The 20,365-nt window shown below is 34.1% G+C and overlaps 1 protein-coding gene across 1 annotated transcript; it reads right to left on the minus strand.

The window, feature by feature from the left end:
- Positions 1 to 16,378: 16,378 nt before the first annotated feature.
- Positions 16,379 to 20,359, minus strand: LOC137643240 (SCAN domain-containing protein 3-like). The gene is made up of 3 exons (XM_068376081.1): positions 19,079 to 20,359; positions 18,619 to 18,790; positions 16,379 to 16,470 (listed from the first exon to the last, which is right to left on the minus strand). The coding sequence occupies exons 1-3, from the start codon at positions 20,357 to 20,359 to the stop codon at positions 16,379 to 16,381; spliced, it is 1,545 nt and encodes a 514-aa protein (XP_068232182.1).
- Between the last annotated feature and the right edge of the window lie 6 nt (positions 20,360 to 20,365).

Below are 20,365 nucleotides of genomic sequence, written 5' to 3' on the forward strand. Positions count from 1 at the left end.
CACTAGGAACAGCATCGTTGTTAATGTTATCAGAGGAAGCAGACGGACATAAGCATTTTAATCCTCCTAAGACGGACGTCTGGTTTATATCACCTCCACTAAGATTAGAGATTAGGAAGTTTCTACGACAAAATGTAACGTTGCAAGAATGTGTGAGGCAAGATACTGAAATTAAAATATGCGTACCACAAATAGCGTCTTTTGTTATAATAATCATGAAAAATACAATAAGAAAATTATTCAAAAAAGAGGAACCAGAAAAAATATAAGTCGGTGTAAACAGATAACACGTTGTTAGATCATTCTTACTTCAGCAAAACTAGTTCTAGTTTGTACAAAAAAAAAAAAAGCGTCTTTTGTTATAATAATTATGAAAAATACAATAAGAAAATTATTCAAAAACAGAGGAACCAGAAAAAATATAATTCGGTGTAAACAGATAACACGTTGTTAGATCATTCTTACTTCACAAGCAAAACTAGTTCTAGTTTGTAAAAAAAAGAAAAAAAAAAAAGTTAATCTTCAAAATAATTCATTTTTTCTAATACAGAAAAAAAGAAAATTTATAGTATTACAATTTTCTAGTTTCATGTGTTCTACTCATATATGAGCAAAATTCCCTTAAACTATAAAAAGCAGCAGCTTTGGTGATACACAATCTCTGTGATGAGTAATGCGGCAGCCACCTTATTCGGACCTGGAATTAATTCATTTTATTACTTGATATGGTTCATGAAAGTATGTTTTCCTACAAAAAGTAGTTAAGGGATGAGACGGTACGGAGTTGTTGCGAACTTGTTACAAAGTGTATACCATCGCTGAAAAGTTCAAACAAATATGAAAAAAGGTTTAGAATTGGTTATAAATGAATTATTACTATGAGAGAGAGAGAGAGAGAGAGAGAGAGAGAGAGAGAGAGAGAGAGAGAGAGAGAGAGAGAGAGAGAGAGCGAGGAGAGAGAGAGAGAGAGAGTGAGAGAGCAAAGAAATGCAAACTCAACCCTCAACTCTCTGAGAGTAGTAATTGGACATTAATCAAAATAGGCAGACATTTCAGATGGAAGACAGAACTACAAACTTAAGTGGATCTCTCCACCACTTCGCCTTATCAAAATGACTCTCTGGTTTCATCAAGGGACCATCTTGCCGCTCCCCATTTCCCACCTTCGGACATTAGACGTCACAAAACCTACAATTTATTGGCTATTTTCCGCTATTCCACTAGGAAATGTTCAACTAAAACTCTAAATCTGGGTGGGCTTTACTTTATATATATATATATATATATATATATATATATATATATATATATATATATGTATATATATATATATATATATATATATATATAAATATATATATATATAAATATATATATATATAAATATATATATATATATATATATATATATATATATATATATATATATATATGTATGAGGAACAGAGAGAAGGAATCATAATATGACGTACTTCACTGATGTAAAGGACTTCCTTGAAATACTTGAAATCATAAAAAAAAGAAAATCCTTGCATTGTGTATAATGGGTCTCAAAAGCAGCTCTTCTAGCTGTATAGAGAAATCAGAGCAAAGGTAGATAAATAATTTTCTGCCATATTGTTCTATAATACTTAACATCTTTGATCAGTTAATAAGAATTTAATAATTATGGTATTCAATCAACCTTGTCTTCCCATTACGATTAGACCAAAAAACATTCATTGATCTTTAATAAGCAGAAATAGTAGGGATCCATTTATAACTTTGCTTACTAATCTTTGAGGACATAAAATACACAAATATATAGAAACGTCTGTTCTTGTTAAATGCCAATATTTTTTTTCCAAGAAGATAACTGTCCTCCTTTTCATAAAATACTCTTTGGCAATTCTTAATAACAGGCCTTAGTTACATTTCGATCGTGCTCTTTTCCATATCCACATTGGCTCTTGATGCTAAAGAAAGATTTCATCAAGAGTAAGGACCCTAAAGCGGTCGATATTGACACCCAAGAGGTCGATGGGAATACGAAAGGGGTCAATATATGACTGAGGGTCACAGGTGGTTGATAAACATCAGGGGTTGAATGAACGTAAAGGTTACAAGCTGAAAGTTGTATAGGAAATAAAGAAAGATGAATAATAAAACAGATTAAAACTCGCTCGTGTATACTGTACCGCACGAGTTTCATACACAATTATTCACTGCAATGCTACTGCTATATCTCAACTTTTGCTCTCCCAAGTACTGATAACAGAAAATCCTGTTTACGATTGCCATCCCATGTCTCACACTGTTTGTGTATAAGCTCGTTATCTTATTGAATAAAGTCACTTACACTCACCTCGCTCTCCTGAGCGTAGCTAAAAGCTACCAACGACAATACTGAATTTGGCGTTATCAATTCCACTACCCAATATCCTGCCCAAATACCAACCCTCCTTCAATTGCTTTACAAACACACCCTTCTCATTAATCAAGCCAACGAATAACCAATAAAAGAATATGTTCATGTACCTATAACCTTTCTGATAATACCGACAATACTTCTGACAATTATTTCTTTATTTATCACTGTACTGTTATAGTTATTAACACTAATATAGTTATCATTAATTTTTCGCACAAATAATTTATGTCTGGACACAAGAATGGAAAAGAAAAAGGTAAAAAAAAATTATCCTATCAAAAAAAAAGAAGAAGAATTTAATCCAATATATCATAATTAAGTATTTATTTACTTTTCATCGATAGATGCATTTATGTAACCGGAGGTCAATGTGAGATTTAAAGACTCCACGAGGGTGTTCATGGTCTGAATTTCTTGGAGAACCCTGCCCATGACATTTTGCTCAATTATGAGCCCAAGAGAAGAAGAATTGAGCAAACCACCCCATTATAAGTGTTTTATGACACAAAAATCTTACCTTACCAAAACACCTCGTTTAAGCCAATACAGTCTTGCTGTATACATAAAAGTAACAACTAAATTCATAAATTGTCCTCTTGTAATAAAGATACATTTTCTTCTCAGATGTCCAAAACGTGTAATTTACGGAAACATGTATGTATATTTCTTGTATATCCTTCGACACAGATGGATATTGCCTATCAATAGGTCTTTACAAATCTACCTCGTTAATTCCTCGTCTTTGTATAGTAAATACCATAAATCCTTTTATTCAATATAACCCAACGCAAAGCCCTATTTGTCTACATTATTTTTTACGATTGGGAAATGAATAATTACGATCAATTATCTTTTCAATTGATAGGTCTTTTTATGGGGGGGGGTGCCACAATGCAATAAGCCTTAGTAGGCCTATATCGTTATGAGCTATTTAATCACAATGTTTATCTTTTGTTATTAAGAAAAATAAACTGATAAGATGTCGCTAACAACTGTCAGTTGAACTGTTTTTTTTTTTTTTATCTAACAAAATCTGTCATTATGTAAAGTATACGTTTCCACATAATTCATTATCGAATATATGCTTTATTTCCATCCAAAATATCTTAAACCCATGTATCTATGAAAAGGGCAGCAGAAAATGCCCCCACCCGCTAAAAAGACACATTATTGCCTATGATGATATTTCTTGGATTCAAGTAAGGAGTATGGCCAAATATAAACACACGGTCAATCTCCTTGTATACCCTAAATATTTCATGTTTACTTAAGTGGAATAGAATTATCATGGTCAAACGGTAATTCCTTAGATAATGTGACTGAGTTAACCCAACCTTTGACTTAAAGAGAGAGAGAGAGAGAGAGAGAGAGAGAGAGAGAGAGAGAGAGAGAGAGAGAGAGAGAGAGATCATTTTATAATCATTGCTACTACTAATAGGATTTTTATTATTAATCGTCAAGCTGAGAGCCCAAAGAATTCAATGAGGAAAGCAACCCTGTGAGCAAACCAAACGAAGTTTTGTTAAGGAAACTATGAGACTAATGACAACAAAGAAAACGTTGAGAATTTACGTTTTTTATTTATTTTTTTTTTTTTTTTTTGTCTGCAACGATAATATAAACTTGAAGATAATCGACAAGAGAAAGACAAAGCAGGAAAGAGTGTGTCTATATGGCATTGTATAATAAGCAAACTGTAGAAAAAAGAAATTTTCCTGTAAATTATTTTCGACTTGCTCGATTTTCTTTTGTTTTTAGAACGAACGAAATTTCAAAACTCTTTTCCCTGGAACGCTTCGACACCATTAAAGAACCTAAGGAAAAAGCCGTTCAAAGTCAACGAGAGCAATTCCAGAGCAGATGGATATTTTTTGGAAGACATAGACAAGTAATGGAAGGTAACCATAAACCTAGAATGATAAGTTAACGAGATGGAAAATATAAAGATACGGGGCGTTTGTATACATCCCATGACACACACAAATACGTAACATCAGGCAATGCTTTACTGATACTACTTTCTCATCTTCGTTAGGAAATTGAGAGAAAATACATGTCCATAACAATTTGAAGATAAGAATCATCTGGTCAGAACTGGACCTTCGTTATCAACTATTTAATTAATAAAAGAAATACTCCACTGATTCAAAATAAAACCTCAATACGAGATACAAAACCAAACCAAAGATAAGATTTTATAGCCAAAATAGCACAATGAACATTTATACCATTTTGATTTAAAAGGTATATCAGGAACCAAATAAAACATGATTAATTAAAAAAGAAAAATTTTAACATTTACATAATTCGAATATCTACACACATCAAGCAATACATAATCATATATCATTAATAAATGTGTAAATATATATAAAAATTAATATTAACAAAATATGTTACGGCAACGAACTCAACAAAATTAATGATAATTGATAGGATGATTGAGAAACTTGTTGGATTTTCAAGTCTCTACAAATTGGAAAAGGAATGAAGGGCTTTCATGGTTGAGAAACATCGAGGAAAAACTCGGACCCAATCTTTGATGAACCATAAAACTTGAAGTAAATGACAATGAGGCTGAAACCGAACGTGCAAGTCAAGCCATTCAGGAATTTGACTTTAATCTCAAGAATAAAATAATTGAAAAATGCATTTTCATTTCCCAAATAATTGGATTCCTTTTCGGTGATAACGGAGAAAAGAAATCGTAGTTTCATAACAATTCATGGCAGATAACCTTATTCAAAGCAGAAATCAGGAAATACGATCACCTTGAGAGAGAGAGAGAGAGAGAGAGAGAGAGAGAGAGAGAGAGAGAGAGAGAGAGAGAGAGAGAGAGAGAGAGAGAGAGAGATAATATCATCATTATTTTATTTTCTTATTAATGCTAATCTTATTTCTTATTCTTATCATTAATAGACAAGCAGCAACAGTTGTTACAAAAGAATACTGTTATAACCTCACGAACCTTTATAAGGATAACAATAAAAAAAAATAAATAAAATAAAATGCAACAGCAATATGAAATGGGATGAAAATGAAAAGAAAAAGACAAAACAGTAAACAACTTAGTTTTCTATGTGGCAATGAATACTAATTAGACTATAGTAATATGGGAGATTTTCTATGGATCTTTACCGTTATAGCCAATTCCCGTTTATTTCAGAAAGAGCCCCTTCTAAAACAGTGCTTCCTTGACCCGGTTCACATTCATTACGAGCTAGAAATAATGCCACCGAGAATTGAAATAAGTGAAATAGAAATAGTTCAAAATAGTAATCTTTCTTGGAGGACACAGACAGGTTTTGAAAAGCAATAGTTAACTAGAAATGAAAAACGTAATAACAGTATTTATGAAAAATAGAAAATTTCAAAAATATGCAAAGGCACATACAAAAACGAAAGTTACGCAAAAACAGGCAATGCTTCATTGATAACACACATTTACATCAATGAAGAAAAAGAGTGCAAGTACATACACAAACTTGAACTAAATATTCCTCCGGTTAGCTCTCAATCTTGCTGGTAAACCACCTATTTAAAACTAAACGGCTCAACTAATTGGAAAATAAAACCATAATTACAAAATGGCACAAGAGATATATATAACACTTCATCTCAAAATTTAAATTAAGAATCAAAGAAGACATGTTAAATTACAAATGCTGTTTAATTCAGCCAACCGATTTGAACTTCCAAAACCATTGCACAATATAAACCGTTATGTGAAAGGAAATGTGTAATTAAGAAAATAAGTTGAAAAAATTTAATCTCACCAAAATTACCTCAGTTTGACAGAGAAATTGGGAGAATTAAGAAGTTGAATGGATTTTCGGGAAAAAAAATCTCAAAGAACTGGAAAAGTAGGATAAGTTTTCAAGGGAGAGAAACTTGAAGTAAAAATTCGCAAACACATCTTTGAAAAAAAAAATGAGAATGTCAGTGGGAGACAACTACGCTCAAAGTGATTTGGAAATTTGATTTTTATCTGGCGAATGAAATACACATGACAAATGTTATTTTCATTTCCCATAGGATTTGGGTCATTTTCCCAGTTAACGGAGAGAAAGGAATTGTTCTGTCCGTAGCAATTCAATGTAAAAACGCCCATTTAGAGCAGAACTCATGAGATACGATTACCTTCATATGAAAACAGGTGTGAAAAACTGCTCGAACGAGAGAGAGAGAGAGAGAGAGAGAGAGAGAGAGAGAGAGAGAGAGAGAGAGAGATAGATTCTTACTTGAAATCAATTTATCTACATCAACTTATTTTCTCCTCATAAAATAACCTAAACGCAAATACTTTCTAAACACAAGGAAAGAAAGAGAATAAACAGGGACATGTTTATGGAAAGAGCTGAAAGCTAAAAGAAAAAAATTCACAGAAGAACGTAGCATAAATCATCAGTATCAAGATTTCATGACCTGATTGGACAGAAGTATAAAAAAGGGAAGAGATATAAAGGCGTCAAGAAGAACACTGTAAATATTCATCCTTAAAGGGACACATTTGTATAAGGACTTCGTAAACGGGAGGGAGGTAAAAGAACACGACCACCTTTCGCCCCTTCCACAAAAGGGGGTGGAGGTGTGGAGAGACACAGCAAGCAAAAAATTCTTTGCTGTAAAAAAAAAAAAAAAAAAAAAAAAAAAAAAAAAAAAAAAAAAAAAAAAAAAAAAAAATAAACCGAATAGATCCTGGCAAATACAGATTCCCTTCTACCCTCAATGGTTCCCTGCGCTTCCTGTTCCACCTTCAAAAGTACAAAAATAAATTGAGAAAGGAAAAGTAATCTGAGAGAGAGAACACCCGAGTTTACATATACTACGACCGTGGGACCAGTAAACGTTGAGACCCAGCGTGCGAACACTGATAAATTTTTCCATATGGAATCTAGATGGGAAAGGGGGATCCGGGTAACACTGCCAAGGTAAGGCTTATGTCAAGAGGTTAGATGTGGCCAATGAGGGTTTCCGAGACACATCCCAGAACCTTAAAGTGAATCACAATGAGAAAGAAATATTCTTTCATAAATATGCATTGAAGTATTCCAACTACAGTAAACTGCGCATTGAGGTGACATTATACCGGCCTTCGGGGAGAGAGAGAGAGAGAGAGAGAGAGAGAGAGAGAGAGAGAGAGAGAGAGAGAGAGAGAGGGTCTTCAGTTATATTAAATTTACAAGTATGTTTTACCTATAAAAAATCATATTCAATTGCTTTCACCGCTTACAAATACATCTACCCAAATATTTGCGATATATGATTGTGCATATTCAGTGATATCTGTAGGATCAGCCTAAACCCTAAAATAAACAAGAGTAACCTCGGTCGTTCCATTGTTATTTAGTTTATAGCAATGACCAGGGGTGAAAACTAAGAACAACACAGAAAATCTTCTTTTTGGAAGGTTGGGAGGAAGGTTCTTCTTGAGAAAGTCCACGATTCCGTGACGAGGAGGAACACGGCCATACAAAAAGGTAGAGAAGTGGATGAATCCAGGTCGTCCTAACAAGCATCATCCTTAAGAAGACATATTTGCACAAGGACTTCGTAAACTGAAGGGAGGGAAAACAACAAGGCAAATCTTTACCTTTTTCTACGGAGAAGTAGAATTATCAGGAACAAACACGGTACAGCGAAATGTAAAAATAGAAAATGGAAAAGGCTGAAAACCAATTTACCTTCTACCTTTGATGGCTCCCTTCGATTCTTGTTTCTTATTTAGAAGTAACAAAAAGTAGAAAAGGAAAAAGTAAGCCTGAGAAAAGTAAAACTTACTTGATATATACAAAAAACTTGGGACAAGTAAATGTTGACACCCAAGGCACGAAGAAAGGAGGTCCAAGGGAAAATGTCAAAGAGGTTAGATATGGCCGATGCGGCCATTAGAGACACATCCTAGCGCCGTAAAAGTGACTCACAATGAAGTAGAAAGACGCTCTGTCAATTGAATACGGAGGTACTCCAACTATCTCTAGCTGATCAATGAGGTAGCATTAAAATGTTGTTTTGAGAGAAAGAGAGAGAGAGAGAGAGAGAGAGAGAGAGAGAGAGAGAGAGAGAGATTTTCGAGTCTGTGTATTTATTTATTGATGCATTTCTTTGTGTGACTTTGGACAGGATTACGTCAAAACTACTAAACAGATTTTGACGAAATTGCCACCACTCATAGATCTTAGCTCATGAACGACCTGATTAGATTTTGGAGAAGGTCTAAATCCGGCTCCAGATACTAGATCCGGATTTGCCATTTTTACGATTTTAAAGATCAGGTCAAAACAAATTGACGGATTTTGACGAAATTTCCACACAGATAGAACTTAGGCCATGGGCGACTCCATTAACTTTATAAGATGAGCCGATACCGGATCCGGATTTGCATTTTTCACTATTTGAGAGATTACGTCAAAAGAAATTTATACATTGGATCTTCAACAAATTTTATCAGTGGATAGTTTTTATAAAATGGAAGAAACCATGAAATTTTGGATGTGTTACGGATCAAGATCACAATTCTGGATCAACATTGCACTTTTCACCATCTTCTGTAAAGTCAGGATATGAAAAATGGGAGGCTACAGTATGTCCGTACTCTTGAGTTAAATGTTGGCAATACATTAGCGGGGGTCTGAAATTTCTGACTGAACTTGTATATATTGTGACAACGTAAATGTTAAGTTTTAACAGAGAGGCAAGACGAATGCAAGTGAAGTTCATTCAGAAGACAACGAGTTTTTATGCAAGTAGTTAAGATCAACAATGTCATAAAAATTCAAACAAATGAAACATGCGATGGTAAGCTTAAAAAAGTTTTTTATCATCAGTGCAGCGAGAGTTAAAAAAAGCAATGGTATCACAGTTACGAGCGTGTATGAAACACCTGCGGTACAATATGATCGAGATGATAAACATAATGAAATTCACACGATAAAAGAACACAAATAATATTGGAAAAATAAAACATAATTAAAAAAATAATTTAATAGCCATAAACAGATGAAGATAATCTCAGGGACATAATTAATTTAGGAAAGTTAGATGAAATTGCATTGAGTGGCGGAGGAGAGAGGAAGGTGTAGAAAATAACAGATAGAATAAGGGGAGGAAAAGGAAAGTGTCTTTCAAAGAAAGAAAAAGAAAGGGAAGTCTCTTTCCAGGGAGGAGGAAGCATAGAGAATTATATGTCGTGAAGTAACACCCCTAGAGAGAGAGAGAGAGAGAGAGAGAGAGAGAGAGAGAGAGAGAGAGAGAGAGAGAGAGAGAGAGAGAGAATCAAAATATCAACAAAGCTATCTTTTGATCTAAATTTCACGATAGAAAACTTTACTATGATATAAAGTGCAAATGAAATAGCCACTAATTAGTTTATTTAATAATGAAAATGCTTCAATTAAATCATAAATGTATTGTCAAATAAAACTGAATTACAAAACTTGTTTACATTGTCATTTTCGATCCAGAGAACTAGAGATGTGCATCTTTACTTATTAGTCTTAAGATCTATCAGCTACTAACGTCAAAAGTTTTTCCACAAAATTCAAATCAAAAGGACTTTCCTGTGTACCCATGAAGCTGGGACTAACTGTTAGTTAAGAATTCCCCCAGTAGATGGCGAGATTAGTATCACACCTGTCATTCTCCATTAAGAAGTTTTTATAAAAGTTTATACTTGTGACTAACCCCCAGAAAGAAAACTTCAAATTATTAAGAAGTTTGAAAGCTTATCGTTTGTTCTCAAGAGAACTTGCCATCAACCCCCGAGGTCAAGACAGTTCTTCAGTATGTAGAAGTTTCAACACTTTCCTCCATCATCTCACCACGCAAATTAAGAAAACTTCCTGTCTCTCAAACACATAAGTCTAACAACTTGCAAACTCTCATATTCAATAATCATAGGATAGAAGTACGCTTTTCTAATTCCTAAATGACATTAAAAAAAAAATCTGCTTTTCATTGATCTCTCGTTACCACCTAACAGACCTCAAACATCTGAAGCTTTGTAAGAAAATCTGAAGTTACACTCTTCCCGTAAATGCAGCCAATTGGATCTGATGGTAATCAGCTTTATTCCTTAGTTTCTGTGTTATTTCTGGGGTTTATATCAATTCTCCAAACTAGATGACCAGAGAGAGAGAGAGAGAGAGAGAGAGAGAGAGAGAGAGAGAGAGAGAGATTAACCTTTCTTATAACTGCAAAAATGTTTTATTAAATATATTAATATTCAATTTCGAAGGACATATAATATAAAACACCTTTTACTAAATTTGCTTGTGTGGTCATATTCCTAAGAAAATACTGTCAATCACCAGACATACTATAGTAAAAAGACAATAACCTGAATGGCACGCACAAACATCCAGGGAAAACTATAAATAGCAAACTTTACTTACAAATTCATTCCCTGTTTAAATTTACAGTTATGCGTGGCTACAGTGCGTAACAGCACGTCATGAGTCTCAAAGAAAGCCCTTTATTGTATAGAATATTGAGACAATTTTGCCCAAGTTCCTTTATTATCAATGAATTTTAAGTACCTATAACTGGCAAAAAAAAAAAAAAAAAAAAAAAAAATGAATCTGTTGTCGGAAGTTCCATTTTTTTTATCAAATCAGAGCAGTTAATGAAGCTGCTTAATCTCTCTCTCTCTCTCTCTCTCTCTCTCTCTCTCTCTCTCTCTCTCTCTCTCTCTCTCTCTCTCTCTCTCTCTCTCGGTTACCGTGCCGAAAAAAATTCTAAAATTCATCAATCATCACATGAACCAGAGACTATAAGTATAAATCAATGTAGCAAAAAGAATCATTGATGAAATATCTAATAGTAAAAATAAATTTATAAAAGATAAGTTGTTCGGGTTCCATGCTATGGAAATGTGTGGGGCTTGTGAATGCGAAATAAATATTTAAAGTAATCGGACGTCATTTGATTTTACAATTTCTATCTCTTTAAGTGAATCAGATCTCGTTGATTTAAATATAGTTCGATGAATTTGTGATAAGTCAACTAAGACAAATTTACACAAGATGAGTGAAAATTTTGTTCTTTTCTAAAACAATGGAGAGGAGGATATGTCTGAGACACCAGAGAAGCATCAAAGAGCGGGTCCTTACTATTGGAGAGGGAAAATAATCATCATCATAAAATAAGTTCATTTTGAGTGGAACTAACATCAGCCTTCGTTCAGTTATCTTTGCAAGTTTCTGATATTAATAGCTGTTAATAGGTTTCTCTTTAATTATATGAATTAAATTTCTATTTTAGTATGTACATGTTATCGTCATATTTTCTTTTTCCTTTTAGTTATATGGTCAACCTCCAGAACTATCCGAATGTCATGTACCACAGTGCTTCTTCCAAGCGTCATGAAGACCCAGATGTTGGTGGGTCTCGAGGTTGAGAAGAGAAGCCGTGAGAAATGGATAGGTGGGTGTAATGAACACACACACGAATTATGACCCATTTTCGCAAATGCAGCTGAGATAACTCACAGATAATATAGCGCACCTGTGTTCGGCAGTTGTGTGGCCTGTGAACCATAAACCGAGGCTACCAAGACTCATACTTTTGATATATAGATACTTTGCGTAACAGGAAGAGATGGCAAGTTGAGGTAGAAGATAAGGAAGAAAGAAACAGGAAGTTTTCCTTTTCGCTTTTTCATTTGCTGATTAGTGGACGATCATTCAACAAATCAGAATAAAGAATACTGTTATCCTTGTATTTTTTCATCATGATCATAAATTTTACTAATAACATTTATCATTATTATTATTACTATCACTAACAAAACCTCATAGTAAGCACCTTCGTATTGCAAGTTATGATTATAGCCAGCATCACGGGGACTCTTATCGGGGAAAACAGACGGGAAAAAGTCATTAGATTCACTAAACTTTACAAGTTTCTGCAACATGATGAAATCTGTAATAATGTGTGAAGAATGATATTGAACTTGTAAAATGTGTGACATAAATATATTTAAGAGTATATCTGTACTATTTTATTAAAATATATTAGAATAAGTTATTAAAAATAGCATAAAACAAGAAGAATACAAGTTTTTAAAAAACCATTGTTAGTTTGCACATGGATTTCCTATTACGAGATTTCTAAAAACAACTTTTTCATTGGTACAGACAACAAAATTTGTATGTTACAAAAATGCGTTGTTTGAATACATGGTTGTTTTCATACATACATACATATATATATATATATATATATATATATATATATATATATATATATATATATATATGTATATGTATATATACATACATACATACATACATACATACATACATACATATATATATATATATATATATATATATATATAAATATATATATATATATATATATATATATATATATATGTATGTATATGTATGTATATATATATATATATATATATATATATATATACACACACATATATATGTTGGGAATTCTCTATACCGTATTGCACGTGTTCCACACGCACTTATACACTGTAACTGTATTTTCTTTTTTATTGTTATCTCGCTCTGCACCCTACTGTTAACACAAACACAACCTATCTTTTCATAAATTGTTGTTTTTTAATTTTTGTGACCTTCTTGCTCTGAAACTCTTGTATATATACTTGCTATCTGTTGAAATAAAGTTAGTTTCATTCACCTTGAGAGAAGACACAGTCTCCGTAAACAAAAATATTTTACAAAGGCTGCTGCAATCTGATGCTTACTACTTCAGCAATCACCAGCTGCCCATAGTTATTCGCATTGTGAACTCTTGTGTCCCTGATAAGGTCCCTTAATGGAGACTTCCTGGCATGTACTTCAAAAACATTACGATGCAATAAAAGAATTATGTATATCACGTTAACTAATCACACAAACTAAGGAACCGTAAAAATTAAAATATATATAGTAACTGTGCTAAGATACACAACAATGCAATTGGAAAACGAGATCCTCACTCCTTTTCCCCGTCAAGAAATCTTTGCCAACCCAATTATGGAATCCTATATCGTTTTCCCATTAAAGGCTAGAAACTCCTCCATCCTCCTTCCATCCTACTGATCAAATGTCTAAGGCAGCCGGCTCCCAATGCTACAGCAAATGGGAGAAAATCTAATTCAAACCAATGAAAAACAAACAATCCGTTTTGTCTGAGGAATCGTGGACATTATGGGAAGCGATCTTTGTCTCCAACATTAAATAATTATTGATGCTGTAAAAACAAATCTACCATAATTGTATATAGGGTTTGAACTTTTTTTTTTTCATTTCAAATGCTCTTTGTTTTACCCTGCCTTGAAGCAAACAATATACCTCTCCATGACAGCCACTTTCACAATTTGTTTAATATAATCTCAGCTACATAAGGTCCAACTGATTACTATCCGCGGAAACGGTTTCATAATTTCTTGCATGCTATATATTCAGCAATTCCACTCCAAACAATAACTTATTTAAAAGATAAATAAAACTTCAACAATGAATAGGAAGGGCAAAGATAATGAATGAGGATAATTCGCTTTTATTGATACAGCAAAATCAAGAGATTGATACGTGTAGGATGATATACTGTGGCCTGAGATGATGTATAATCTAATAGCTAACGTTTTTTATAAACAAAAACTCCAGCAACCAGCATATTTATTTATTACAATTCATTAAAACATAATTCTGAAAAGGTAAAAAGAATAAGTAAAAATGAAAGGTCTAAGGACTATATCGTAAATCAATGTAAACTTATCTAACGAAATTAAATTAAAATTCAAATTCATTGCACAGAAAGTATAGTTTTCACACAAAACTTTGTATCTATAATTTGTTGCCGAAAATAAGTTGTACTTGAAAAAATAGGTATAGAGAAGTGGAACACTGAAAAATCATACTTTAATAATCTAAAATATTGTTAAATTTCCTACGCAGTCTCCTATACCTGAACACTGTCTTACGGTACATCTTATAACCTCATGAAAACCTTTATGAATTCGGTGTACTTTTTCCTCTATATCGAAGGACAAAACCATTGCATGGTGAAGCTTTATTTCAAAACTGTTTTTAGTATGTTGGGATGCATTGTAGCGTAAGCATGGAGCCCAAATTCCAATATTAAAGGTTATTCATACGATAGGTTTAACATATGATAAACGCAAACTTAAATCTTGTTCGACCTCTCTCTACCAAAACCGATTTGGCCAATTTGAAAAGTAACTAAAAAAAAACATTTATTTTTCAAAACATTAAATGACGTTCATTTCACTTCTGTCAGCTTTTATAATTCAATCTATGTCAAAACTGTCTCGCTCAAGGAACTTTTCATTAAATAATTCCATCGAGTAATCAAAAGAACACAGGTCTCATGAGATCATTTATAGGAAAAGACACAAAATAATAAGATCATGTATCTATCAATAGAAAGATTATCGAAAACCTCACATGAACGAGAATTCGATTGCAATTTCGTTGGCATGATTGAAACAAGCTCAAATTGGAAAAATTCTCATCATCCTCATTACCATGGTGCAAAATGACTAATAAACCCTTTCTTTCAGACAAAGAATATCTTTTATGCGGGCTGTTCCTGGGGCTGCGGCAAATTTAAGAAAAACCAATTCGTACCCAAAATCCAATCCATTTTCCTATAACAAAATTAACCTCATAAAGCGTAATCGAAATTCGTTATTATTTTTTCCAAGAAGTCCTTTGAACAAAGGAGGATGTTGGCGAGGATGAAAGCAGAATAGGAAGGAAACAAAACTAAGGAGGAAGAGGAAGACAGAAAAGGGAGGAAGATGAAGAGATCACTAGCTGTTCTCCTTCCCACATAATGAAAAATGGACGAATTTGTTAAGTTAAAAATAAGACCCTAATAAGTAACTAAATATAATACTGTACAATGTTTCAAAGAAGAGCGTCAAGTTTTGATTGAAGAATAGAATCAGTTCCTCTGTTCTTGCTTGGGACTTCTGCAAGAAAAACAAAAAATTTAACCAGCCACTGTCTTCTTGATGTGATCAATGAACACTCATTTCTTCCACTCTTGGCAATGTTACACTAATATCCTTCCAAACTCCTCAGTGCTTTTACTTAATAAGGGGCTTATTATTTTCAAATTTGATCACTTTTATAAATCCTATTGAATTGAATAAAGGAATCTTACCTAAATAACTCATATTATGCCATATGATTGTCAGTTTTTCCAAATAACCAGTCTATTAATGATCGAACCCATGGGGGCGGAAAAAAAGAAGAAAAAAAAACCGAATAAGAAATACCGATAAGTAAAATTGCCACTTCAATTCTTAACTGTTATTCAATTTTCTTAGTTCAGAAGATACTCATCAGTATTCATTTTAGCTACAAGTGAGTATCATCGTCTGCCGAGGTCATGATTGCAGCAGCCTATGTTGAACATTCAAGTTTCCTAAGAATATGTCCTCCCTCCATGCAAGAGAACATTTTTTAGCATGCCTACAGAACTTATCCTGTAGCCTTCGGAAATATATACAGTATATGTTACGCTCAATTGTCTAATACTGGCATCAGGCAAGCAATTTGCACAATGTTTACAAATTGTCAAAATTAGGCAAACAAATTTCTGATGTTCACATTATGCTGCTCATATGTTCCAGATCTGAATAATACAGTCTTAACAAAATTTTCCTAATGGTAACATTTTGGTCCTAGAATTTCCTCCAGTCAACCTTCAGTGTATAGACCATCTTGTTCCCTAATGACAACCACTAACAGATCTCTGGGATCTGTTGGACCTGGATCCACATCCGGGACCATCAGCATAGCACACTGACCAATGGACAATGACCTAAGAAAGTGTTTGCCGTGTCTTGTCATCCGTGCTGCTACTTTAGATTGTATTTGATCAACCAAAGCACAGAGCTTTCATAAAGTTGTAACTACTGTTTCTGTCTGTACCTGTGCTTCTGTCTATGCTCCTGCTTCTGCCTGTCACATTTTATGCCTCAGCAGGAAGTTCTATGTCAGCAACTTCAGCTTCTTTCGATTCCAAAAATGCTTCAAAGTCTTCGATAAATATTTCATAAAAAGCTGTATTTGACAGGATAGATGATTGTAATTTAATCAGCACAACTTATCTAAAAGTAAAGTTGAATGGGTTATGAACATTTGTTTCTCAATAGCTGATGTTAACTTGCCACTGAAAAACTTGATGTCTACAGACCCCTTCTTGCTACTGTATTCCTTCATCCAAATTGTTAGTTTGTCCTGGAAGACAGCAATTAGATGTTAGACAGCACCCTGGATTTGAGAATGACGTGGACTGCTGCAAACTCAGCAATGATGCCATTAATGAACTCTCGTCCATAGTGTGACTGCTAAATAGAAGCTACTCCAAATGTCAAAAATATGTCTAGAAGATTTGCTGCAACTTCTGCTATTTTTATTATAGTGGACGCAACATGGAAAATTTGCTGAAGTGATCACAGTTGGTTCTGTCCTGCTCCTCGCTTACCCTATTCACAATGACTCTTAATGTAACACTCGAGGTTTCAAACAACTTTCTTTGAATCTCCAGTCGAACGTTCTTCATTCTATTCACTTCAGGCAAAATAGCATTCCCTAATCTGGAAGTCTTGCTTAAAGTGAACATTATGCAAGTAATTTGCTTATTGTAAACATTGTGTAAGGCATTGGGCACAACTGGCCGTAGTATACATATATATATATATATATATATATATATATATATATATATATATATATATATATATATATATATATATATGTGTGTGTATATTTATATAATAGATATCCACGCTGTAGAACTTGCAACCCTTGAGTGTGGAGTGCAGGCATGGTACGGTGGTATTTATTACCTCAGGAGACGCCTAAGACTCGTGCTGCGGAAGTGCGTCACCTGCATTACACGTAGGTCCTTAGTACATGCTTAGTACTCTTCCTGCATGTGCCGTACGCCATGATTTTCCCACGCATTCATCTCACGACCCTTGCGAACCGTGCGGCACCGGTGCGTCACACGTACTTAACCCGCACTGAACACCCAACACACTCACTACCAATTACATCGCAGGAGTTCATGGCTACGACTGAAAAATTCCCAGACACGTACGGGTAAAAAATTCGTACGGGGAGTTGTGCCCAGGGCCTAAATTGATTGCCTACAGTTATCATAGGCGATTTTCTGCCTAATGGTCACATTAGGCAATAGTGTGTGTGTGTGTGTGTATATATATATATATATATATATATGTATATGTATATATATATATATATATATATATATATATATATATATATATATATATATATATATACATATACAGATACAGATACATATATATATATATATATATATATATATATATATATATATATATATATATATATATTCAAATAAGCCATATATATTTTTGATACATTAATGTCTGGATTCTCTTAATGACCTCGGGATCAGAGCCCCAGGCGAAATCACACAAAGACAAGAGCTTGTGTCCGGCCGGGAATCGAACCCTGGTCGGCAAGCTTGTATAGACAGTGACTAAACCACTTGGGCACGAAGAAAGATAAAAGTCAATGACAATTCTACAGTACTTATACCTGTCGAATTCAGGTGTTTTGTACTTAGAATTGAAATCAACCCATCTTCACCATCGTAGCTAAATGGTAGTTTGTTACTTGGCATTCGATTAATGATAAATTTTTGCACATTTAGACGTCTTTTTCATATCCAAATAAGCCATATATATTTTTGATACATTAATGTCTGGATTCTCTTAACGACCTCGGGATCAGAGCCCCAGGCGAAATCACACAAAGACAAGAGCTTGTGTCCGGCCGGGAATCGAACCCTGGCCGGCAAGCTTGTATAGACAGTGACTATATAAAACACAAGACATTATTATCATATTTATTATCATCCATAATCAAACCAAATCGAGCACCACCGTACAATGCAGAAATACAAAGAGCATATTAGAAGATTTGAAGTAAAGAGTTATGAATGCAGACTAAATAAAAAGAAAATGGTAATCACCCTTAAGCAAAGAAGAAAAAAACACCTATTTTAGTGAGATGTGTGTGGTTGATGTGACTGACAGATCCGTTTCACATTGGGTTGAATGGTGGACAAATATACTCTCATTTCTTCCTCAAGAGTTTTCAGCCTTTCCCTTTTGTTAGTTTTAATGTTTGCTAGAGCAGAAAACCCCAACTCACATTGGTAAGAAGTAGAGAACTGGATTAACATTACCAGAGCTTTTTTGGCAACATGAGGATACTTAGTCTTGATCTGAACCCAGAATTCGTCAAGAGGCAGCTGCATGTGCAATAACTTTAGATCACGATCATGACGCAATTCCACTAACTGCTCTTCTTCTATGAGGGTAAGCTGAGATTGGGTAGATATAGATGCAACAAATGGGTTTCTTATCCAGTCATAGTTTTCAGTTCATATATCTGAGAAATAGTGCCTAAGTTGTTTTTCCAGTACTGCAAGATGCTCAGAAATAATGGGTATTATCTCACCACTGTTCGCTGCTACTGCAACATGTGAGAACATGTCAAAATTGCCTTCTTTTACTTTGCCACCCCACAGTTGCAGTTTTTCTTTCAGCGCTTTAATTTTATCAGTGGAAGATAAAACATTTTCTGATTTTCCTTATATGCTGGCATCTACCTTGTTTAAAAGTTGAAAGATGTCAGCTAAGTAAGACAATTTTGCACACCAAGTGTCATCTGCCAGTAAATCACAGAATTCCTCTTGTTGTTCAAGAGTGAAAAAAGTAAGCATCTCTTCCTTCAGTTCGCATACTCGTGACAATATTTTCCCTCTGGATAGCCATCGTGCTTCCGTATGTAGAAGAAGGTTCAAATGTTTTGCCTCAAGCTCTTCGCACAGCTTAGTAAACAGACGAGACTTCAGTGGTCGACTTTTTATAGAGTTCACCATTTTTACAACTTTTTCCAGTACAGATTTTAAATCATTGCTAATTGTCTTTGCAACCAGTGCTTCACGATGAAGAAAGTAATGTGTTGTTATCACACTGCTGTTTTCTCTCTTCACTAATGACACAAATCCTTTAATTGAGCCAATCATGGCAGGTGCCCCATCTGTATAAATCCCAACACACGATTGCCAGGTCAAACCAACTGATTTTAAGTACTCACTTAATGTAGAGAAAATATCATTGTCTGTTGTAGTTTCCTTGAGTTCTTTACAACAAAAGAATTGGTTCACTATTTTAACATCATGAAGGTACCGAATGAATACCAGTAATTGAGCCATACCTCCAATGTCTGTGGACTCATCTACCTGAAGTGCAAACATTTCACTTTCCTTCACAGATGTACATACAGTTTCCTCTATGTCTGATGACATATCATGAATCCGTCTGCTAATGGTACTATCCGAAACGGGAATTTTCCTCACTTCTTTTTCTGCTTCACTTCCAAACATTGTTTTTACTATGGCACTACATGCAGGTAGAATCAGAGTCTCTGCTATTGTATGAGGTTTCATGCTTTTAACAACTAACTCTGCAACTAAGTAACTGGCCTCTTGTGCTTTATCAGCAACTTTGACTTTCTTAGAAAGCATCGCACTCTGTTGTTTTTGCTCACTTAAAAGTCCCTCAAAGTACGACCGAGGCTTGTTAGCAAGATGATTATGTTTCGGAGTTAAATGCCTCTTTGATTTACTGGGTATCATTGCTTCATTAGCTAATTTATCACCACAAATAACACATAAAGGCATGGGAGTAACTTCATCACCACACCAGAAGAATCCAAAACTCAAATGATTAATCAAGTAGGAGTGATTTTTCTTGCCTATTTTTGAAGTTGATTTACTTGTTGTTGGAATGGCCAAATCCTTTTCCCTCACAAAACCACTTTCGTCCCTTTCTTCCCCCTCACCACTAACTTCGTGTCTTCTCTTCTTAATGACAAACTTATCCATCGTACG

The sequence above is a fragment of the Palaemon carinicauda genome, chromosome 6, assembly GCF_036898095.1.
Source record: "Palaemon carinicauda isolate YSFRI2023 chromosome 6, ASM3689809v2, whole genome shotgun sequence".
NCBI classification, from domain to species: domain Eukaryota; kingdom Metazoa; phylum Arthropoda; class Malacostraca; order Decapoda; family Palaemonidae; genus Palaemon; species Palaemon carinicauda.

Bases quoted from the DNA above. Each gene is read 5' to 3' on its own strand.
- LOC137643240 (XM_068376081.1), bottom strand. From the start codon at position 20,359: ATGGATAAGTTTGTCATTAAGAAGAGAAGACACGAAGTTAGTGGTGAG. The intron at 18,791-19,078 runs GTAGATGCCAGC...ACCCAATCTCAG, and splicing joins TCTTTCAACTTTTAAACAAG to CTTACCCTCATAGAAGAAGA. The intron at 16,471-18,618 runs GTGAGTTGGGGT...TGTCAAATACAG, and splicing joins GTTCTCTACTTCTTACCAAT to CTTTTTATGAAATATTTATC.